The 23148-nt window shown below is 58.0% G+C and overlaps 1 protein-coding gene across 4 annotated transcripts; it reads left to right on the forward strand.

Moving 5' to 3' along the window:
* Positions 1-1846: 1846 nt before the first annotated feature.
* Positions 1847-22314, forward strand: CLUH (CLUH binding protein of NUMT mRNA). Of its 4 annotated transcripts, none has more exons than XM_077851709.1 (26): positions 1847-1996; positions 8966-9168; positions 9321-9492; positions 10849-10992; positions 11159-11283; positions 11384-11538; positions 11619-11744; positions 12032-12179; positions 12402-12494; positions 13266-13960; positions 14808-15031; positions 15215-15319; positions 15455-15555; positions 16442-16594; positions 16684-16746; positions 16860-17104; positions 17335-17419; positions 17588-17741; positions 17822-17961; positions 18695-18775; positions 18861-18986; positions 19066-19187; positions 19466-19559; positions 19649-19783; positions 19863-19936; positions 20888-22314. In XM_077851709.1, exons 1-26 carry the CDS (start codon positions 1897-1899, stop codon positions 21069-21071), a joined length of 4047 nt encoding a protein of 1348 aa, XP_077707835.1. In that variant the 5' UTR covers positions 1847-1896; the 3' UTR covers positions 21072-22314. The 4 variants fall into 4 exon arrangements, with proteins under 4 accessions (XP_077707835.1, XP_077707836.1, XP_077707834.1 ...); XM_077851710.1 differs by having other exon boundaries at positions 15218-15319; XM_077851708.1 differs by lacking the exon at positions 1847-1996 and adding an exon at positions 5457-6039 and having other exon boundaries at positions 15218-15319.
* The last annotated feature ends 834 nt before the right edge of the window (positions 22315-23148 follow it).

Below are 23148 nucleotides of genomic sequence, written 5' to 3' on the forward strand. Positions count from 1 at the left end.
CTAAATACTTTGATGACCACTATCTCTTCACAACAGGTAGGTGAGAGGTTAGACAGATGGGTGTCTTTATTTGACAGATGAAGCTCCAGAAATTTAGTGGAGTGAAAGTCAAGTGACTTGCTCAAGGTTATAAAGAGAGACAAGGTGGAGGTTGCAGGATGCAGATTGCCAATCTTTTTTTTAAATTTTATTTATTTTATTTTTATTTTATTTATTTATTTATGATAGTCACACAGAGAGAGAGAGAGAGAGAGAGAGAGAGAGAGAGGCAGAGACACAGGTTGAGGGAGAAGCAGGCTCCATGCACTGGGAGCCCGACATGGGATTCGATCCCGGGTCTCCAGGATCACGCCCTGGGCCAAAGGTAGGCGCTAAACCCCTGCGCCACCCAGGGATCCCCCAGATTGCCAATCTAATCATCAGGTTTATGCACCTTCCTGACTGCCCGCCTTCCTCGTATACCCAGTAGTCAGGTCTTGCTTTTATTTCCAGGCTTCTTGTGCAATGTTCCAAACTCATCTGCCTCTAGTCTAGTTCAGCATCCCCTTATCCTCCCCTACAGCAGTCAGAGCATTTCTCAGCTCCCTTCCTCCCGCTTGAGTGCTTAAAGATTTTCACTAGTTCCTCTTTCCAGGACCTGTCCTCCAGGACAAAGTCTGCTTTTCTCTGCAATTTTTATGAGGCCTTAGGGCCCGCCCCAGCCCACCTCTGCAGCTTCAGCTTCCCAATTCCCATCAGATCCTGGCAAATGTCAGGAATATGCCTTAAATGATTCCCAGGCCTGTGCACGAAAGACCCTCTGTAGGGACACCTGGGTGGCTCAGCACTTGAGCGTCTGCCTTCAGCTGGGGTCATGATCATTGGCCGCATCCTGGAATCAAGTCCTGCATCAGGCTCCTGGGAGGGAGCCTGCTTCTCCCTCTGTCTATGTGTCTGCTTCTCTCTCTGTGTCTCTCATGAATTCGTAAATAAAATCTTAAAAAAAAAAAAAAAGACCCTCTCTACTCTCTCCACCTGGAGAATGTCAGCTCACTGGCAAGACCTGGTAAAATGTCACCTGGGCAGCGTTCTCTGACCTCACTTCTCAGTCCCCACCAAAACCCAAACTCCTAAAATAATGAATGACTGTGAAGTGTCCAGGCTGTGGATTTAGCCTGACTCAGCTCTACTTCTTGCGCTCTGTGCAACCTTGGTCTCAGCTTCCTTCGCAGAAAAATGGGGATAACGTGCCAGCCTGGAAATAAGGACCCATCTGGTGGAGGTTGTTGAGGCCGCTGGTAGGGGGGAGCACGTTGTAGCTCGGGGCAAAGTTTGGTGGCTCCATTTCTGTCACTGAATCCTTTAGCTGCCCTGCACCCCTTCCTCGAAAAGCTAGATGCACCCCAGCTCCACCCTCTCAAGCCTGGTGAGGAGGGCGCTGTTGGGTCACACTGACACCGCAGATTAGAGACCGCGCGGTCGCTTGGCAGATTTGCAATAGGAAGCAGAGGGCCATTGGGGGAGGGGACGGTGAGCAATGGCAGTCCTAGAAGAGTCTCCACCCAAGGTCAGGGCGCCCGCGGGACAGGACGTCTCCCGGCAGCCCCGCCCCTCGAGGGGGCCAGAAGCCTCTCCGTACCCAGAGTCACAGCGCGTTCCCTTTAAGGCGTTCGGGAAAGTCCCCGCCTTGGTGGACGGCCAACGAGCGCGGTGCGTTTTGTCCCTCGCAGGCTCCCGTGGGCCGGGCCGGGCGTGTGGGCGGGGCAGGGGAAGCGGCGGCGGGGTCAAAGGTTACAGCGCGCACCACGTGGGCCGGTGACTCCGTCCTTCCCGCAGCGGCCGCGGCGCGCAGGGCACTTGGGTTAGTGGCGCGGCGGGCGGCGCGGACAGCCGAGCCGGACGCCCGCTCCCGCCGCCATGGTCATCAAAACGGATGAGTTGCCGGCGGCCGCCCCTGCCGACGGCGCCCGGGAGCCCAGTTCGCAGGCCGGTGGCAAGGGGCGGCCGGGCGCGGCCGGTGAGCAGGGCCGGGGCCAGTGGTCAGCCGGGCGGGGAGACTGGACCGGGCCGAGCGGGCGGGTGGGTTCGGGGTTTGCGGGGACCGCCGCCTTCCCTCCGCGCCGGTCCAGGTTGCATCACACCGGGCCGCCCCCGCCCTGAAGGTCACCTTCACTGTCGCCCCCCGCTGCGGCCTGGGGTTCGCACGTGAGGTCCCGGGGAGGACAGCGGCAGGGGGTGCACGTGTGCGCACACGCGGTTTCGGGGTGCGCCGCCGCCGCAGACTGCTGGAATCCGTGGCCCCACCCCCTCCGCGCGCGGGCAGGGGGGACCCTCTGCGCTGTGGGCACTGACACTTGCTCGGGTCTGGCACCCTTCGCGTCAGGACCTCAGGCATTGCCGGTGTACAGGGCTGCAGCCCTGCGAGTGAGGCTCAACCTGGGACTTGCGAGGCATAGTCCGTGGGAACAGTGCGAGCTGGGGGGGCGGGGGGGGCTTGTATTGTGAGGGGGCTTCTCTGGGTCGTTCCCAGAGGCAGTGCTTTAACCCGAGGTGTTCAGGTTCTCATCTCCTCCTTGTTAGGTATTGGCCTGATCTGCAGACCCGGGGTCTGCCTGCGTGTGGGGGCAAAGCCAAACTCCTTGGCAGAAGTAGGTGTTTGTGCCAGAACTTGATCATTAACCCGCCTTATTGCGAAAAGTGGATCAGCCCAGGGTTGCTGTTTTTGAGGCAAAGGTCACCAGTGTGGAGTGGAGCTCCCAGCTCTCCCCCATGGGGGCTTTGTGGGAGTGGCTGCAGCTTTTCTCTGGTGGGGCCTGCTTCATCGGTTTCTCCTGGGCTGCCTGTGCTCCTTCCATCATGTCTTAGGTTCCGGCCTCGAGGCTGGAAGCCCTTTCCCAGCACCTCAGTTGTCATCTCCAGATTATCCTCAGGGCCCCAGGCCTGGGCTGTGGTCCCTCTCTGCCCTGGTTGGTGGTGGGAATGCTGAACTACCTCTGTCTTCCACTGTTCCCCCTTGCTCCTCTCAGGAAGGACTTGTCTTCATCTCTCTTGCCAGCTTTAGTGAGTCAGAATGGGAACAGTGTTTAGGAGGCTCTCTGACCCTGTCACAGCAGAGTTACCTTGTGTTGGGGTTGGGTACTGGGGCAGCTTTGCTGATTGCCTGGATAAGGCCAAGGTTTGGGCAGAACAACAGATGCTGATGACTCCCAACCTGCCAGGCTTTACCCTGATGTGTTTCTGAATCAGTGGGGCGGGCTAGATAAGAGGAGGTCCGCGCTGGCTGATTTCCCTTCTAGCAAAGAGACCTGAAGAGATAAAGTGACTTGCCCAAGGTCACACAGTGCTTTAGCTGCAGGGGCATTTGGATTTCTAGCTTGTGGCTAGCATGCCAAGGCTTCCCCTACCTGTCCCAGAGGAAGGTGGGAGAGGCGTGTTGGTCAGGATTTATATTGAGAACATGGGGACTGAGGAGGGGAGGGTCTGTTGGAGTGTTTCACCGCGGGCTTGGGTAAAGCCCTGCCTCCGCTGTGTGCTGAGAGGTTCTTTCCGTGGCACCCTGGGTCAGGGGAAGGGCACAGTTGTTCATTTTTAGGAAACTGGGAGCATGCTAGCGGGTGGGACATTGGCTCCTTATGTCCCTGGAGTGCTAGTATAGACAGCTAGGCTTTATTATAGCCAGCCTGAAGCTATTCAGAGGAGGGTGGCCTTAATGGAGACCCCTGAATAGGCTCCTGATCCTTAGGAGCTCTGGAAGGCTCTCTACTCTTTGAGGAGGTAATCAAGGCCTTTTAGGGTGGGGGGCAAGGGTCAGTTACCTTCTTGGGAATAAAGCTGCTTTCAGGGGTTAAGAGAACGGGCAGGTTTTTCAAGTCCACAGTGGTGTGTCAAGTTCCTTCTGCCTAGGGGAGGGCTCCTTGGAGTTGAGGCCCAGAGCAGGAAAGGGGGCTGGCAGGTTGGGGAGGAGCTCGAGGGCTTAGGGGAGCTCCCTCACAGAATCCTAAAGGTCTTAATATGAGGAGGTCTGAGTATACCAGCCTGAGGAACACTGGACTATCTCCAGACCTTGCAGACCTGCCTCTGGCCTGGGGGGACAGGAAGGAGACAGATGCCTATATCTGTAGGGTCTCCCATAGGCTCTCATAGGCTGCCCGCCTCTACCCCTTTCCCTTGAAGCCCTGCGTTCCTGGGAGGAGTGATGTGTCTTTTGGGACCTTACTTCCTGCTGGAGCCTCACCTGCTGAGGCCTTGATTGGGGCGGGGCCTGGCCCTGGCACAGTCTACTGAATGAGGCCATGCCAGGCTGGGGAAGACACAGAGGCCACTTGGGATATCCTAAGTTTCTTTTCTGACTCCTCCTTTCTGCTGCCCGTGGGTTCTCTGTGCTCCCAGGCCAGGGCGGATACACTTTATCTGCTCATTCTGATCCAGCCAGTGAAGACTGGAGGTGTGTGTATGAGTGTGCAGTTTGGGCAACCCCTCCCCAGTCCTGCAGAGGACTACTTTTTTCCCCTTCACTAAAGCCCAGATCCTTAGGAGTGCCCCCTGGTGTAGAGGGTTGGGAGGCTGCTATAATTGGAGATAGATCTGCCTCCTGGCCTGAGGCCTGGAGGAGGAAGAGGTACTGTGTACCTGGTGGGTCCTGCAGCCTGGGGCAGTGGCACTCAGAGGCATGGGTTTGGACACCTGACAGACCTGGGTTTTTTTCTTGACCTGGCTTGGCCGCCTGTTGCCTCTGGATCTGGGGCCTCAGTTTCCCAGAGGAAAGTGAGATGGGCCAGTTGAGCAGACTGAGGGACGTGCCGTGGGGTGGGCCTAGAGCGGGCACAGGCTTTCTGAGAACCGGAATGGAGGTGGTGGGTGCTGCTGCTCTGCCCACCCCACCCCCTTTTCCAGGGGGTAAGGCCGTGTGGATTAAAGGGCAGAATAAGAGAAGTGCTACCTGGGTCTAGCCCTTACCTTCCCGTCACGTGTGTAGACTGGAACCCTGGGGGGGCTGTGGAGAGGCCGAGGGCCGCCTGGAGCAGGACTGGACTGGAGGGGAGGGGTCTTGGAGTGCGCTGCTCCCCGCCCCCACTCTGGTTTGTATGGATGCCGGAGCAGAGCTGGCTGAGCCCTGGCAACAAGTCAGAGGCCCTGGGAAGGCACCCTGGCGAGGCCGGGCATGTTCCTTCTCCACAGCCCAATGGCCTTCGGCCTCTTGCTGCCAGCTCTGTTTTCCCCGGGGGAGAGACTGGGTTTTCTCTTGGCAGCGCAGGGCCTGCTGGGAAGGGAAGACGGCCTGCCAGCTTCGTGGTGGAGCTGGAGGCCTGGGGCGGTTGTCCTCTGGGAGACTGAGGGCCCATCCCCCCTCCCACCAGAACCAGTGACTGTCAGGAGGAGGGGAGCCGCCAGGTCACCTGCAGGGGGCAGCACGAGCCGGAGGCCTCAGCCAGCCGCTTAACCCAGGAGGCAGGCAGGGTGCTCAGTGTCTGCAACTGGCCGCCTGGGGTGGCCAACTCATGGCTTGGGCCCGGGTCTGTGCCAGCTGTTGCTGGCAGCTGGCTGAAGCAGTCCTGCCCACCCCCACTGGGGTTGGGGCTGAGGAGAGGACTCCCTTACTGGGCCTTGTCCCTGCCAGCCAGTCCCCAGAGGCCTTGATCCTGAGAGGCCCAAGTACCCCAAATGCTGGGTTCTCCTGCCTCTCCAATGGCTTTGGCAGCAGTGACCCCCCTTTTGGTGGGCACAGGAAGGTGAGCCTGAGCGCTGGTAGCAGCTCCCCCAGAGGTCCTGGAGCCACTGGGGCCTCCTGGCCCACAGCTGTCCTTCTGGCCGACCTTGAGCAGGATGCAAGGCAGGGGGTGTGTGCCCTTCCCAGGGCTGCCCCAGCAGGCCTGGCCCCACTGAAACCCGAAGCCAGCTCCAGCCCTGGGCTGACCAGCTGCCTGGGGGCAAGGGTAGTGGCAGAGGCCGGAACAGGGGACTCAGGTGGCGCCGAGCCTGAGCCGGAGAGCTGGCTGCCTCACTGCCATGGCGGTCCCGAGACTCCAGAGTCCAGGAGAGCTCAGCCTCCAACTGCACCAGGTGGGCCGTGGGGGCAGGGAGCCAGGTGGCCAGCATCTTGTGGGGTGATCACTTGGCTTTAATCCAGTGGAAGGGAGACTTCAGGGTTCCTTAGAGGAAGGAGGAGGGGTAGAGCCACCATTCTGGGAGAGTGGAGGCCCCTGGGAACCAGGCACATTCCTTTGAAATCTGATAGGGGAGTGGGTACCCCCTGGGGCATAACCTGGTGCCTAGGTACCTTCTGGGCAGGCTCCCCAGCCTGGGGAGAAGGGGTGGGAGCGGTGGCTACCCTTACCTTGTCTTCCCTGCCCTCCTTCCCATCCTTCCTCACCCAGGCTCAGGGAGCACAGGCTGTCCTTCTGAGTCCAGGTTTCTGACTTCTCACCTTTGGGATTTTAGACCGCAAAGCTGCTACCTCAAAGCGGATGTGTGGGGGAGCTTCTTGCATACCCCCTCATCCCAGGGGCCTTCCAACAGCAAAGCCTTTCTCAAGGACCCAGTTAGGGGAAGTGCCTCCTCATATCTGCCATTCCTCTTGCTGCCTTCTGGAAGCTAACCAAGCACCACCCCTCTCCCCACCCTCCTGCCTGCTTTGTCATAAAGTCAGCCAAGTTTTCCCTTTGAGGTGGCTGCTTACTTTAGGGGCTTGGAGTCGGACTGCTGGGGCTGTGGGCTCACTAGAGAGAGGTCCCTGTGTGTCCTTATGGTTCTCAGGAGTTTCACCTCAGGTTTGGAGAAGTGTGCTGGGACAAAGATGGGGGTAATAACAGTCCTTGAAGACCCACAGTGGCCAAGATTGGGGGCAGTGTGTTGGCATGGTGGTATGGGCTCTTGATGGGGAATTTTGGGTCCACTCTTGACCTTGGACACGGTTTTGAATTTTTCTGGGTGTCACACATCCTTATTTGAGGAGGAGAGAGGGGAACTAACTATTTGAGCTCCTGACGGTCCTATTTATCACTAAGCTGAAGGGACATAGGGGAGAGGGAATGGCTTCTCTGCGCACCACCCCACCTCACATGCTCTTCTCTGCTGGGCTTATCTCCTTTCCTGAGGCCCCTGGCTCCACATTTCTGGTGGGTCTGGGTAAGGCCCACATAGGTCTGGGGAAAATGCATCTCACTCCTAACAGTAGGGAACAGGAGGTGGGGTGTGGAGCAGAGCTGGGTGAGCTGACCTGTCTGGAGCTCACAGACAAGCAAGAAGCCAGTTTGGCTGCCAGACAGACCCTGGGTAGAAAGGCCCGTGGGCCAAATGGATATCCAGGCAGGCCTGTGTTTTGCTGGAGTGGCTGTGAGGAGGTCCTTGCTCTCCAGGGCAGTGAGGGGGGCTCTCCTTTGTTTCCCGTTAGTGCCTGGGTAGCAAGGGAAAGTTTTGTCACCTGCTTTCTTCTCTTTCCCCAAAGCATCTAAAATGGGTCCTGTGTACAAATATTAGACTTAACTCCACATGTGCAGTAATTAATTCATTAATTCAGTGCCTTTCTGTTGAGTGCAGGACAGATAGAAGGAAGAAGATGGCTGGCTGCCCCAGCCCCCCAGAATGACGTAGAACAGTGCCCTGGGAGGTGGTCGCCATATTCCTGGGGGCAGTGAGGAGGCAATAATTCTGTTGGCAGGGGTCATTTGCGGAGGCTTTATTTATTATTTTTTTAAATTTTTATTTATTCATTCATGAGAGAGAGAGAGGCAGAGACACAGGCAGAGGGAGAAGCAGGCTCCATGCAGGGAGCCCGACGTGGGACTCAATCCCAGGTCTCCAGGATCACACCCTGGGCTGAAGGCAGCGCTAAACTGCTAAGCCACCCAGGCTGCCCTGGGGAGGCTTTAGAGTAGGAGGTTTAGGGGCACCTGGGTGGCTCAGTTAAGCATCCATTTCAGCTCAGGTCATGATCTCAGGGTCATGAGGTAGAGCCCCAAGTTGGGCTCCAAGCACTGAGATTCTCTCTTCCTCTCCCTCTCCCCCTCCCTTCCCTGCACCCGAAAGAGAGAAAAAGAGAGAGAAAGGGATTTGTGTCACTTGGGCCTTGACGGGTGAGTAGGAGTTTGCCTGCTATAGTGTATTGAAGGCAGCAAAAACTGCAAAAGCACAGAGGTGGAAGGGAAGATGTGGAGCCTGTCGTCAGCCTTCCTAGTAGTCTGGTGTATTTGAGACGTGGACAAGGAAACCTGGCAGGAGCTGAGATGTACTTCAGGCTGCTGCCTGAGAGAGTAGACCTATGAAGCTTGGATCTGTGAGCAGTGGGTTGTAAGTGATGCTCTTGAAGTAGGGAGAATGGCCTCCCCTTGGCCGTGGCTGCAGGGGCTGGGTCACTGGGTGGGGGGAGGGCATTTACACAGCAGAGGCCAGCTTGTGGAGGAAGGTGCATTCCATGTCAGGAAGATGAAACTTGGGTGATGCTTGAGGGATGGCCACATGGTGAAAAGTTTGAGCAAGGCCTGGATTTGCCAGGCAAGCTGCATGGCAGGAGGGCGCTTGTAGTCCTGGGAGATGAGGAGAGGCTGGGGCTGCCGGGACACCGCAGCCTGGGCTGCTGGAGGGGGCAGACCTGGAGAGCCAGGAACAAGGGAAGGGTGAAGAAAGGGAGCAGTGGCGGGTGCTCCTCAGAAGTCACACACCCTGAGGCCAGAGAAGGTGGTTAGGTTTGGCCCTTAGGGTGTCATTGGTGACTCGGGGGAGGGATTTGGGTGGTGTGCTCAGATGGAAGCCAGACTAGAAGACTGAGGAGCAGATGAGAGGGGAAGCCCGGGATATGGAGGGAGAAGGCAGTGGTCTGCCGGTGGCCAGGGTGGAGAGAGGTTGTGTGTCCAGTGTGAATGGGACTGTGAGGTCTACGGCAGGCCCGAATCTCGGGAGGAAACACAGATGCCATTCTCGGGCATGTGTCCACACAGGCTGGGGAGGCAGATGGCCCCACTTGCCTCAGCTGCTTTCTTGTTACCTGCAGAGCTGCCACCAGTCATGCTACTGAACGGGGACTGTGCAGAGAGCCTCAAGAAGGAGGAGAGGGCTGCCGACGTGCCCCGGGAAAACGGTCTGGATGAGGCCGAGCCAGGAGAGGAGACAACCGGACAGGAAGTCATTGTCATCCAGGACACAGGCTTTTCTGTGAAGATCCTGGCACCTGGAATTGAGCCCTTCTCCTTACAGGTGAGATGGAGGAGGGGTGCTGGGGACCAGAGCCTGAGCCCATTAGGGAGGACAAGGCTGGAAGGCCACGCTCGGCCATCACTTGTCCTAGCCTCATACTGTAGGGAAGGCAGTATGTCCTCACAGAGGTGGTTGGGGCCTTTCCCTGGTAGGTATCCCCCCAGGAGATGGTACAGGAGATCCACCAGGTCCTCATGGACCGTGAAGACACCTGTCACCGCACCTGCTTCTCATTGCACCTGGATGGCAACATGCTGGACCATTTCTCAGAGCTGCGCAGTGTCGAGGGGCTGCAGGAGGGCTCAGTGCTACGCGTGGTAGAAGGTTTGTCCGGAAGTTGGGCAGCCTGCCAAGGGAGAGCACGCAGAGGTGGGGCCACATGGCACTCCACCCATCCTGACTGGTATCTCCGTGTCACAGATGAGTGTGTGGAGGCTCAGAGTAGTACAGAACTTGTGAAGGCAGGATTGGAGCTCAGGCCTGCCCATGAATACCCTCCAACATTACAGGTTAAATATCAGAGTGGTGATTTTTTTTTTTTTTTTAAGATTTTATTTATTGAGAGTGACAGAGCGCGAGCGAATGTGTGAAGGGGGCAAGAGACAGAGGGAGAGGGAGGAGCAGACTCCCCACTGAGCAGGGAGCCTGATGTGGGGCTCAATCTCAGGACCCCAGGATCATGACCTGAACTGAAGGGAGATGCTTCACCAACTGAGCTACACAGGTACCTGAGTCATGATTAAAAATATGTATATATACCAACTGGGGTGCCTGGGTGTCTTAGTCGGTTAAGTATCTGACTCGATTTGAGCTCAGGTCATGATCTCAAGGTCGTGAGATTGAGCCCTGCGTCAGACTCCTCTGGATGGGGAGCCTGCTTAAGATTCTCTCTCCTTCCCTTCCGCCCTACTCGCATTCTCTCTCTAAAACAAAAACAAAAAACGGTACCAACTAAGGGCTTGAAATTAGCCCAATTTTATAGAGAGAAAAGTTAACTCTCATAAGGAAGCTAAAGTTTCACAGCTCTCAAATAGAGAAGTCAGGCTCAGTGTGGAGCAGTGGGCTGGTGTGGGAGACTGGTTTGGTTATGAAATGAAAGCTCCTGTGAATTTGGGTCCCCAGGGGAGAAAGAGCCCAGTGGTTCCAGGCAGTATGAGCTTGTTAAGAGCAAATATGGAAGGTGTGTAACCCAGGTGTGCCCAAACTTAATGATGAAATCTCTCTTCTCCCCCCAAAGAGCCCTCATTAAAACTGAATGAAGCATGTGTTGGGGGGCAGTGTTGTAGATAGGGGTACATCCTTGGGCCATCCCTGAGCGAAGGCTGCCCCAGGAGAACAGGACTGAGGTTATAGTGTGGGGACTTTGTGGCTCTGCAGGCCTGCCCGCCTGGGATACTTATGAATGAGAGTGGGAGCTTTTGTGGGCGCCCAGAGGCATTTTTTGTGCCCTTTGGCAGGAGGGTCTTTGCAAACAAGGATACTTGCCTAACAGAAGGTGGGGTGTGTGTGTTGAATCCAGAACTCTGGCTTCTGTGCTCAGGATGGAATTTGTAAGTGGAGGCCTGAAATGTGAAAATCGGGTTCACCATGGTAGCACCATGGCACACTTGTCCATGCTAGATAGGTTGTTGCAGCAGGGAGTGGGCCCTGCTAACACTCTGCCCCTCACCCTCCCGACAGAACCATACACAGTACGTGAGGCCCGCATCCACGTGCGCCACGTCCGAGACCTGCTCAAGAGCCTGGACCCATCTGATGCCTTCAACGGGGTTGATTGCAACTCTTTGTCCTTCTTGAGCGTCTTCACTGACGGCGACTTGGGAGGTGCGGGAGGCATTGGGACTGGAGCTTGGGCAGAGGGACCAGGGGCCAGGGAAGGGGCCAGGGACAAGGCCTTCCCACCATGAGGGGGCAGGGCTGGAGTCATCCACACTGGCATTGGTTTGCCCCGGGGTGGCCCTGTGCTGACCACCGGCCTCGGGTCCCTCAGACAGCGGGAAGCGGAAGAAGGGCTTGGAGATGGACCCCATTGACTGCACACCACCTGAGTACATCCTCCCTGGGAGCCGGGAGCGGCCGTTGTGTCCCCTGCAGCCCCAGAACCGTGACTGGAAGGTAGTACTCCGGAGCAGAGCCAGGGGGCAGGTCTCTGGCGGGGCAGGGGGCTCCCCCACCTAGAGGCCCGGCCCCCACTCACACTTGGCTATTCCTGCAGCCCCTGCAGTGCCTGAAAGTGCTCACCATGAGCGGCTGGAACCCACCCCCCGGGAACCGTAAGATGCATGGGGATCTCATGTACCTGTTTGTGATCACAGCTGAGGACCGGCAAGTCAGCATCACGGCATCCACGCGGGGCTTTTATCTGAACCAGTAAGTCCCTGTGTGAGCCCATTTCAGGTCTTTAGGCCGCTACTTGGGTGCCCTGTGCCGTGACCACCCTCTCCCCTCAGGTCCACAGCGTATCACTTCAATCCCAAGCCTGCCAGCCCTCGCTTCCTTAGCCATTCCCTGGTGGAGCTGCTCAACCAGATCAGCCCAACCTTCAAAAAAAACTTTGCTGTGCTACAGAAGAAAAGGTAGAGCCTTTGCAACATCTCCACCCCTTGTCTCACGTCCCACAAGAGGGTGGGTGAACGTGCCAGCCTGAACTTCTTCACGTCTGCCCTAAGAAGCCATGCCTTCAGCCCCCAGCACCCCAGAGCCTCCCTTTAGGGCAGTCCTAGAAGACGTGCCCATTTGCTTCTGCTCGCCTCTCCAGGGTCTCGGTGGGAAGACATGAGAGCTGGTTGGTGCTTTAGGGCAGGGGCCCAGGGCAGGGCTCTGAGCTTGGCAGTTTCTCCATCTCCCCCTCTCGCTGCCACAGGGTCCAGCGCCACCCATTCGAGAGGATTGCCACCCCGTTCCAGGTGTACAGCTGGACAGCCCCCCAGGCGGAGCATGCCATGGACTGTGTGCGTGCGGAGGATGCCTACACCTCGAGGCTGGGCTATGAGGAGCACATTCCTGGACAGGTGCCTGCAGCCTGGCCCTGCCCTCCCTGGCACCTCTCTCGCCCTCCCTTGCTGGGTGCCGGGCTGGGATCTGTGCGCCTCCCTGGAAGCTTATCTATTTATCTGTCTTGTTTACTTGGGAGCTTTGGAGGCTGTCCATAGGGAGGTAGAGGGAGGGATGGCCCAGAGCAGGTCTTGGGGCCATGGGCCAAGCTGGCATGCCCCTCCCTGGTCCCTTTGCAGACCCGGGACTGGAACGAGGAGCTGCAGACGACGAGGGAACTGCCCCGCAAGAACCTGCCTGAGAGGCTGCTTCGAGAAAGAGCTATATTCAAGGTGCCTATGGCTCTTTATGCCTGACTGGTAGCCCCAGGCATGCTTGCCTCCTGCCAACATTGCTGGCCACAGTACCCTGCGGGGCATCGGCACCTCTGGGCACACTATCTCAGCTCTGTTTTGTGACTCCTCTGAGACTTGGAGTCCTGGGGCTAGGTGGAGGGTGGGGGGACCTCCTCCATTGTGGACTGTGTGACAGGTTTCTTCCGGCTTCCCACCTACCACTGTCTGCCATTGGGACCTTGCCTGGGCACATGTGACGTTATTTAGAGAGATGAGGGGAAAAAAACGCTTTCAAAAAGCTGTTTTTAATCTCCTTAGTCCTACTGCATAGAGATGATAATGGTAAAAATAAGATCTCACTGTTTTGAGTACTGATTTTGCCAGGGGCTGTCAGGTGTTTTATAGGCATTATCTCCTGTAATCTTTTGGACACCTTGTAAAGGTCTATACTTTTATGGTCACTGTTTTATAGACAGGGCAAACAGGTCTGAGAAGTGACCTGGCCAAGTCCACCTGGCACATTACAGGTGGATCCAAGACCCGCTCTGGTCCTTCCCCGCCTTGTTCATCACTGAGTTCTGCTGTCTATCTGACCATAAGTTACATTTTTTCAAAACGTGGGTTTCTTGCCTTTTTCCAAGTGTGAGGAAGCTGAGGTCCGCCCCCTGTGGCCCGTGCTGTGTGTGGTTGAGCATGGCTGGGTGGGCCGAAAACTGGGGCTCTGGGGGACGGGGCCTCCCTCACTCTCCCCACCTTGGCTCCTCCCAGGTGCACAGCGACTTCACAGCTGCAGCCACACGGGGCGCCATGGCAGTCATCGATGGCAATGTGATGGCCATCAACCCCAGCGAGGAGACCAAGATGCAGATGTTCATCTGGAACAACATCTTCTTCAGCCTGGGCTTTGATGTTCGTGATCACTACAAGGACTTTGGTGGGGACGTGGCGGCATACGTGGCACCCACCAACGACCTGAATGGCGTGCGCACGTACAATGCGGTGGATGTGGAGGGGCTGTACACGCTGGGCACAGTGGTGGTGGATTACCGTGGCTACCGTGTCACGGCCCAGTCCATTATCCCGGGCATCCTGGAGCGGGACCAGGAGCAGAGTGTCATCTACGGCTCTATCGATTTTGGCAAGACAGTGATGTCACACCCTCGTTACCTGGAGCTGCTAGAACGCACCAGCCGGCCCCTCAAGATCCTGAGGCACCGGGTGCTCAATGACCGTGATGAGGAGGTGGAGCTCTGCTCCTCTGTGGAGTGCAAGGGCATCATCGGCAATGACGGGCGCCACTACATTCTCGACCTGCTGCGCACCTTCCCCCCTGATCTCAACTTCCTTCCAGTGCCTGGCGAGGGGCTGCCCGAGGAGTGCACCCGGGCTGGCTTCCCCCGCGCCCACCGGCACAAGCTCTGCTGTCTGCGCCAGGAGCTGGTGGATGCCTTTGTGGAGCACAGGTGAGGGTGAGGCTCTGGGGGGTGCCCAGCCAACAGGCGGCTCTGGGGCCTGATCCTCCATGGGGGAGGTTCTGGAAAGCAAGGAAGAATTGGTTTTGGCCACCGTTGTTACGGCCCCAGTCCACCAACCCCCACTGCAACATCAGGCTCTGCAGCGTGGTGGTCTGGAAGCTTTATGTGGGTGGAGAACTAGCAAGCAGCTAGACCAGTGGCCCTCAACGGAGGTGGGGTTATTCCTCCAAGGGGCATATGGAAATCTGCCAAAGTTTTGTTTTATTTTGTTTTGTTAAAAGGTATTTTATTCATTGGACAGAGACAGAGCAAGTGAGAGCATGGTGGCAGGGAGGGGCAGAGGGAGAAGGAGACTCCTTGCCAAGCAAGGAGCCTGACATGGGGCTCGATCCCAGGACCTTGAATCATGACCCGAACCAAAGGCAGACACCCAGTAACTGAGCCACCCAGGTGTCCTTGCTAAAGCGTTTTTCAGTGTTCCAGTGCCAGGGAGTGTTCCAGTGCTGGCATTTAGTGCATAGGAGTCAACCCCCTCGAATGTCCCACACCACAAACCAGTCTCCAGAGTGCTAGCAAGGTTCCTGTGGCTCTTGAGAGGCTGGCCTGGACGGAGCCCTGGCCTCTTCCCCACTAACACTGTAGGGGTCCTCTTGGTTGGAAAGAGCTCAGTTTTTGTGGTGACCTGCCACTGCCTGATGGAGTTGCTGGGGTGGGACTGTCCCCATGCTGGCACAGGCCAGGAGTCTGGGGCCTGTCTCTGGTCCCTGCTGCTGGCAGGAAGCCTCCAGGCCAGTAAGGCTTCCCAGACACTTCTTTCCTGTCTGCTGCATTTTAGGTACCTCCTCTTCATGAAGCTGGCTGCCCTACAGCTCATGCAGCAGAAGGCCAGCAGGATAGACAACCCCACCTCACTGGAAAATGGTGACTCCCCTTCTTCGGCATCTAAGCCTGAAGACTCTCCGGGACCCGAGGCAGGAAGTGAGGAGGAAGGTGGCAGTGCTAGTGGCCTGGCCAAGGTGAAGGAGCTAGCAGAGACCATCGCCTCTGACGACGGGACAGGTGGGGCTGCTGTGGATGTGGGGAGGGCGGAGCTCCAGTGCTGTCCCTGTAGCTGATGGCTTGACCTAGCCTGAGGGAGGCCGGCAGGTGTCCCCAAATGGAGCTGGGGAGGCTCAGGGTAGCGCAGCCCCACCCCCCTGATGGGGGAGGGGAGCTGCGTCCCAGCCGACCTTGTCTCCACAGCAGACCCTCGGAGCAGGGAGGTGATACGCAACGCATGCAAGGCAGTTGGCTCCATCAGCAGCACAGCCTTTGACGTTCGCTTCAACCCTGACATCTTCTCACCAGGCAAGTTTTGGGTTGGGGTGGACAGAAGACTGTGGGGGTCACCTTGGGGCCCTAGGTGCTGGCTGGTGCCCGCGTTGGTCTCACCCTGCCTCCTCTCCTCCTGCCTGGCTCAGGCCTCTGCTGTCCCTCCCACAGGGGTTCGCTTCCCAGAATCCTGCCAGGAGGAAGTTCGGGACCAGAAGCAGCTGCTAAAAGACGCAGCTGCCTTCCTGCTCTCCTGCCAGATCCCCGGCTTGGTGAGGGAGGTGCCACAGGGGTGGGGGGCTGCACAGGGTATGCTGTTAGAGGCCCTGGTCCCTCGTCTGATTCTGGAAGCTTGTGGAACCTTCCCAGGAGTAACTTGCTTAGACCTGCTGATCTGTGAGGCAGGCAGGGCAGAGTGCTTGCCACCATGGTGTAGATGGGGCTGCTGACCCAGACAGGCCAGGGAAGGCACCAGGCACAGAATCTGCTCTGCCCTGCCTTCCACACAGGCTGGCCGCTTTGGATCTGGTCCTCTGAGCCCCTGTGTGATGGGACAGCTGATGGCGGGGGAAGGGGGACAGGGAGGCATCTGGAAAAAAGGTGGGGAAAGTCCTGTCTCCTTCTCACAAGCTCTACATATAGACTCCTTGGAAGGTGGGGTGCTTGCTTCCCAGGCAGGTAGCCTTGTGATTGGGTGGCACACTTGTCTTGGATCTTTGAGCCAAGTATTCTGTGCCAGCTGCCCTGGCTTCCTGCCTGCCTGACCTCTCCAAGGCTTGGCACAAACCTCCAAGGCTTGGGCAAGCCGTGGCCCCCAAGTGGTCACCTCTGCTCTATCCTGCATAGTAGGGGGTAGCGTGTGCTACCTATCGGGCTCTGTCACTGGGGCTCTCTCATGCCTGCTTCCCTGTTGGGTGGGCCTGGCAGTCACAGGGTGACTGTAGTCCTTTTTCCTGTTGCTGGAGCAGAAGGGCTGGGGGACAGGTTCTCATGTCCTGCCTGTTGCTTTGTCTTATTCCTTCTTCCCAACTGGGAGCTGGGGTCTCAGTCCTTCTTTCCTCGGGGCCTCAAGATAGTATGAGCTTCCCGCGGGGAAGACCGGGTGGGAGGAGGCGGAGGGCCCAGGCTGGGGGGTGCCTGACCTGCTGCAGCCCACAGGTGAAGGACTGCATAGACCATGCGGTGCTGCCCATGGATGGGGCCACACTGGCTGAGGTGATGCGCCAGCGTGGCATCAACATGCGCTACCTGGGCAAGGTGCTGGACATGGTTCTCCGGAGCCCAGCCCGAGACCAGCTGGACCACATCTATGTGAGTGATGCTTAGGGGGCAGGGTATGAGATGGGGGCTGGATGAAGGCTTGGGGCCTGGCCAAGACTCCCTTCTCTGAACCCTTGCAGAAAATTGGCATTGGAGAGCTCATCACCCGCTCTGCCAAGCACATCTTCAAGACCTACTTACAGGTACTGCCGTTCCCACCATGGCGGTGACTGGGAGGGTGGGGTGGGGGGGTTGGGGAAGAGCCCCGGCTGGAGCCCGAGGGCCCTTGTGACGTGAGTCCAAACCTCCCTCACAGGGAGTGGAGCTCTCGGGCCTCTCGGCTGCCATCAGCCACTTTCTGAACTGCTTCTTGAGCTCCTACCCCAACCCCGTGGCCCACCTGCCCGCTGACGAGCTGATCTCCAAGAAGAGGAACAGGAGGAGGAGAAACCGGCCCCCAGGGGCAGCAGATAACACAGCCTGGGCCGTCATGACCCCCCAGGAGCTCTGGAAGAACATCTGCCAGGAGGCCAAGAACTATTTTGATTTCATCCTCGAGTGGTGCGTGAGCAGCCCGGCCGGGCCGAGGCAGTGCAGAGGCACCGGGCTTGCAGCACAAGGGCCCCTGGGGGACACAACCTGTGGGTGCAGGGTGCAGGCTAGGACAGGAGGGAGGTGAGGGAGTGAGATGGAGGCTCTCAGTGCGGGTCCTGGCTGGTGGGCACCCGGGCTTGGTACTCAGATGGGGAGGCAGCTGGGCTGCCCAGGCCCACATGCCGCTTCTCCCCCAGTGAGACTGTGGACCAGGCTGTGGAGACCTATGGCCTGCAGAAGATCACGCTACTGCGGGAAATCTCCCTGAAAACCGGAATCCAGGTGGGGATGACTCGGGGTCCCTCCTGTGCCCTTGCTCCTGCAGGGTTCGCAGCCACTGGTGTTGGGTGGGAGGGTGGCCATTTCTTGACACGCGGTGGTAGTTCGGGAGGCACTGGCCATTTGAGCCGGGGTTGAGGCCACCTATGGATGTTGGGCTGTGTCCCCCAGATCCTGCTAAAGGAGTACAGCTTCGACAGCCGCCACAAACCTGCATTCACTGAGGAGGATGTGCTCAATATTTTCCCCGTGGTCAAGCATGTCAACCCAAAGGCCTCGGACGCCTTCCACTTCTTCCAGAGTGGGCAGGCCAAAGTACAGCAGGGTGCGTGACCAGGTGTGGCTGGGGGGAGGGGTGTCCCCTGGCCCAGCCCTGACCTTGCCACCCTTGGGGGTGCCCTGCAGGCTTCCTGAAGGAGGGCTGTGAGCTCATCAATGAGGCCCTGAACCTGTTTAACAACGTGTACGGAGCCATGCACGTGGAGATCTGCGCCTGCTTGCGCCTCCTTGCTCGTCTCCACTACATTATGGGTGACTACGCCGAGGTGGGCCTTGAGCACCCTCCGGGCTGTGTCAGCAGAGGCCTTGGCGCCTGGCCTGGCACTGGGGGATGGCAAGTGAGGGAGCTGGGGCTGTGTTCTCACCCCATGCCGTAGGAAGCGGGAGTCCAGGCCTGGGGAGCTGAACCCCATCTGTGGGGCCGAGGGTGCTGCTCTCCTTGGGGCCCCCTGGGAGGTACAGCCAGAGACCAGGGAGACCCTGGGGAGCTGCTCATTCTGCCTGGCTTTTCTTCCCCTGCTCTGCAACTCTGTAGTTATATTCTTGGGAGAGCTGCCCTGCTGTGGACACAGTCGGAGTGATGGCAGGGCCTCCCTCGCAGGCACATTGGGAAGGATAGATTCTCAGAGTCGGAGCTGCATGAAGCTGTTGGCAGCATCTCTAAGTGCTCCTTGGCCTTCTGGTGTTCACCTGCCTCCCTGGCCTGGGCCTTTGCCCGTGCTTCACGGGGCAAGTGCAGCCTGTCTCTGCTCCTCAACCCTAGACTCTTATTTGCGTGTGCCCTTTTTAGATCTGTATATATCTTTGCACAGATTTTGTTAGGGGTAAAAGGCTCAAGACAAGCTATTTAAAAAGGCTCGGAGTAGGGCATGGCCTTCCGTGCTCACCGTAAGTGAGTTTTGAACACTCCTTTGCTGATGAGGCTGAGTTGCTCGGGGGCCAGGTGGACTCGATGTGGGGAGGCACCCACCCGGGATGACGCTTCCCCACCTCTCCCAGGCCCTGAGTAACCAACAGAAAGCAGTGCTGATGAGTGAGCGAGTGATGGGCATCGAGCACCCCAACACCATCCAGGAATATGTAAGTAGCCGTGGGGGGACTGGGCCTTGGGGCCTGGGCCGGGGCCGGGGCCCGGGCCTGAAGTGGCTCCCCCCGCCCCCCGCAGATGCACCTGGCCCTGTACTGCTTCGCCAGCAGCCAGCTGTCCACCGCACTGAGCCTGCTGTACCGCGCCCGCTACCTCACCCTCCTCGTGTTTGGGGAAGACCACCCCGAGATGGCCCTGCTGGACGTGAGTGCTGGGCAGGGGTGGCGGGGCAGCCTCATCCCGGGGAAGCGGGACTGACCCGGGGCCCTCCCGCTGCCCCCAGAACAACATTGGGCTGGTGCTGCATGGAGTGATGGAGTACGACCTGTCCCTGCGCTTCCTGGAGAATGCGCTGGCTGTCAGCACCAAGTACCATGGGCCCAGATCCCTCAAGGTGGCCCTCAGGTGAGGCCATGCCGGGCTAGGAGCAGGGGGTGCCCAGGGCCACAGCGACAAGGGCCTGGGAAGCACGGGGATTGAGGGTGGATGTGGGATCCAGCCTTCTGTCTTCCACCTGAGTCCTGAGGAATTTTCTCTCAACTTCTATCTTTTTCCAAGTCTTGGGTGGCTTGTTCCCCTTGGGTGGGTTCCAGAGCGGGATCTAGACCGTCTGTGCACACCCCCTCCCCCTCCCAGCCCCAGCCCATGCCTGTCCCTTCTGGGCCCCGCCCGCCTCCTTGCAGCCACCACCTTGTGGCCCGCGTGTATGAGAGCAAAGCCGAGTTCCGCTCAGCCCTGCAGCACGAGAAGGAAGGCTATACTGTCTACAAGACCCAGGTGGGCCTCGGCAGGGGCGGAGGCGGTGGCGCTGGGCCCGTGGGCCGTGGCCTCGCTGATCCTTCCTGCCTGTGCCGCCTCCCCCGTAGCTGGGCGAGGACCACGAGAAGACCAAGGAGAGCTCCGAGTACCTCAAGTGCCTGACCCAGCAGGCCGTGGCCCTGCAGCGCACCATGAACGAGATCTACCGCAACGGCTCCAGCGCCAACATCCCGCCCCTCAAGGTAGGTCCCCTCTCGCGTGGGCGCCGGCACCCCAGCCTCCCGGGAGGCCTGCTGGCTCATCTGCCCTGCCACTTCTCAGTTCACAGCTCCCAGCATGGCCAGTGTCCTGGAACAGCTCAACGTCATCAACGGCATCCTCTTCATTCCTCTCAGGTGAGGCCCACATGGAAATGGCCCTTAGTTTTTTGCTTTTTAAAATAAATAATTCACTGTCGTGGCTCAGAATTGAGCCAGTGGTAAGAAGTTCCCTGTGACTCCTACAGGAAATGCTCTGAATAGTTGAGCAAACACATGTCTGTAATCTTTTTAGATTTTTTATTTTTTTATTTTTTTATTCATTCATGAAAGAGAGAAAGAGAAAGAGGCAGGCAGAGACACAGGCAGAGAGAGAAGCAGGCCCCATGCCGGGAGCCCAACGTGGGACTTGATCGCAGGTCCCCAGGATCATGCCCCAGCCAAAGGCGCCAAACTGTTGAGCCAAACCTGGGATCCCCTGTAATCTTTTTTTTTTTCCCCTTTTATTAATTTGCACAAAATCGTAGCAGACCACGGACGTAGCTGTGTTTTTTCCCACACTCATTGAACCTCAGCCATCTTCCCCTATCAGTACATGAAGAGCAGTTTTACTTTTGCCCTGGTGTCCTGCTGCCTCAGTGGGGGCTGTGCCCCATGGCGGGACCCCGAGGGTTCTAGCATGGCTCTTGCAGACAGTGCCGCCTTCACTGGCTCTTTGGCCCTGCCTCCCTCCCAGCCATGGAAGGCGTGGGCTCTGTCCCCTGGGGCCCAGGGTGCTGCCGGGATCCCTGCTGTGTGTCATCTGCTGGAGGAGCGACCACGCGGTGCTATGGGTTGGAGCTGGAAGTGGAGGCTGAGTGGGAGCCGGGCCTCAACTGGAGGCTGTCGAGTGTGCAGAGCTCTTCCAGCTTCAGTGCTTGGGAGCCTCTTGGCTCCGGGGAGGGAAGCGCTGGTTCCACATGTATCTCTCACCAGACAAAGAACAGAGCCTGATTTTGCCCCAGGATTAAATTTAACTGAGGCCAGTAAGGCACCGGAGGGCCCGGGCTGACTCTGACACCTGCCCCTCACCCCTGTCCTTTCGCTCAGCCAAAAAGACCTGGAGAATCTGAAAGCCGAGGTGGCACGGCGGCACCAGCTCCAGGAGGCCAGCAGCAGGGAGAAGGCTGAGGAGCCCATGGCCACCGAGCCCGAGCCAGCAGGGGCCCCGGAGGACGTGGCCTCCCAGCCCCAAGCTGCCAAGGACCCTTCCTCCCCCAGCTCACAGGGGTAGAGGGAGAGGCTCACGGACAGTCAGCCAGCTGCCCCGTTACCCAGTGACCCAGACTCCAGGAGAAGGGGGGCCTGCCCTACAGAGCGGGAGAGGAAGCCAGTCCCTCTTCTTCCATGTTTCCAACCCCAGCCCTACCCTCAGCGCCCTCCTGGGACCCTGGCCTGCCTGCCCCTCAACCCCCCAAAGATGTTTTTGCACTGGTTCAATGAATATACGATGCAGAGGCCTAATTGAAGATACATGAATGGAGTGCGTGGGCGTGAGTCCCCAGCTGGGGGGCAGGTGTCCCCCTGGCCTCCCCATCTTCAAGCAGGTGTGTGCGAGTGTGTCCATGCCTGTGAGCGTCTCGATCCGTCCTTCCTGACTTGTACATAGCCCCACCTTGGTTCTGAGTGGATGACATGAAGAGATTTCTCAGGTCATTTGTATGTTTGACGTTATGGCTGCTGCTTTTGCTGCCACTGCCCCAGGGCCTGACTTGGCTTAAAGTCCAGGTTTGAAGCCAAAAAGAAGGGGAACTTTCCTGTGTCCTGGGATGGGGAGTCACAGCTTTGTGGCAGGGCTGGAGGGTGGGGGTGCACTTTAGCTTCGTGGCGAGGTGACGGGGCTGGGGGCAGGGTAGGCAGTGCTGGCTCCCCAGACAGACACCCCGGGCCCCAGCAGGAGGCAGTTACTCCCCACTCCCTGCACGTCAGCTGGGGAGAGCCCTAGGGGCCCTGCTCTGAATGTATTCCCCCTTAAACTCGAGCTGCCTGACGCACAGTGGGGCTGGGGTAGATGGGAGGGACAAGGGCAGCCAGGCCTGAATCAGGGATCCTGCAGGGCACGGACTAGACACAGGAGTGATGGTTGCTTGTTCATGGAGCCCAGCTCCCTACCTGGTCCTCATGGGGGCTGCCAGGGGAGGGGACCCGCGGCCGGTGGTGGCTCCCATGAGCCCCAGCTACTCCCTCCCGCCCGCCCGCGCTGCTTCTCTGTGCCTGCTGTTGGAGCCCCGATGGGTCGGTGGGTCAGGGAGCTCGCCACCCCAGTGAGCTGGGGAGCTGTCCCTGGGCCGGGGCCTCTGCCTGGGGCTTTGCGGGGAGCTGCTGATGGGTATAGTCTGTCCAGATACCTTGTTTCAAAGGCAGTGGGTGTGAGCTAGCAAGCGGAGCCTCCCCACCGCTGATCAAGAACTTTTTCTTGTTTTTAAACCATCACGTCTTCATTTCACATTGGAATAAAGTGAGTTTTTGAAACCTGCTGCCCCAGCCTCTCCTGTGCTCTGTACCAGTCTCCTCCATCTGGGGGGAGGGCTGTTGCCACACCTGGTACTAGTAGAAGAGTTTAAAACACACGAATGTGTACAAATTAGGTCAGATGGAAGACTCTCCTTAAAATATTGAAGGGGGTGGAGTCACAGGCGCCCAGCTAGAGTTTACCTGACTTCCAGTCACTAGACCTATGAGAATGGCTCCTTCGTAGAGCTTTGTGTGGTACAGGTTAGAGTGAAGGCGGATGGGAATGAGGGGTGGGGTAGGGTAGGGGCCCAGGGCCTGGACCTGCTGGCCCTGATAGGTGCCTGAACACCTGATTTTGAGCATCTGTGCTTGTCCCTTTGAGTCAGAACTGGGCAGCAACCCCTGGAAGACTAGGAGTGCTGAAATGGAGGGGTGTCAAGTTTGCTGTCCTAGGGTAAATTTTGGGTGAACTAGGGTCTCTGGAGACTCAGTGAGATGGAGGGAAGGGTAACCCCAGAGGGGGCTTGAGGGGCAGGGCCTGTGAGGTGGGAAAGGTTCTGAGGGGAGCTGTCTGAGAAGGGAAGTCCCATAACTGGCAGCTGCTACTTGGCCATCCTTGAGCAGGTAAGGCCTCAGCAACATACTTGAATACCTTTCTGGGTACTTGGGGAGAGTTTTTTTTTTTTGTCTTTAACAAATTCTCTGGAGAGAAAAAATATTCCAACTTGTTACTTTTCCTGAGCCAACTGGAAAGACATCCTTGACCTTGAAGTTGTTTTGTTTTTAAAGATTTATTTCTCCATGAGACACACAGAGAGGCAGAGACACAGGCAGAGGGAGAAGCAGGCTCCCTGTGG

This window comes from Canis aureus, chromosome 16 (assembly GCF_053574225.1).
Source record: "Canis aureus isolate CA01 chromosome 16, VMU_Caureus_v.1.0, whole genome shotgun sequence".
Classification (NCBI taxonomy): Eukaryota; Metazoa; Chordata; class Mammalia; order Carnivora; family Canidae; genus Canis; species Canis aureus.

Coding starts and splice junctions, on each gene's coding strand:
- CLUH (XM_077851707.1), top strand. CDS start 5,478: ATGGCTTGGGCCCGGGTCTGTGCCAGCTGTTGCTGGCAGCTGGCTGAA. Junction 12,180..12,401: donor AGGAGCACATTCCTGGACAG/GTGCCTGCAGCC, acceptor GTCCCTTTGCAG/ACCCGGGACTGGAACGAGGA. Junction 17,105..17,334: donor TTTGATTTCATCCTCGAGTG/GTGCGTGAGCAG, acceptor CTTCTCCCCCAG/TGAGACTGTGGACCAGGCTG.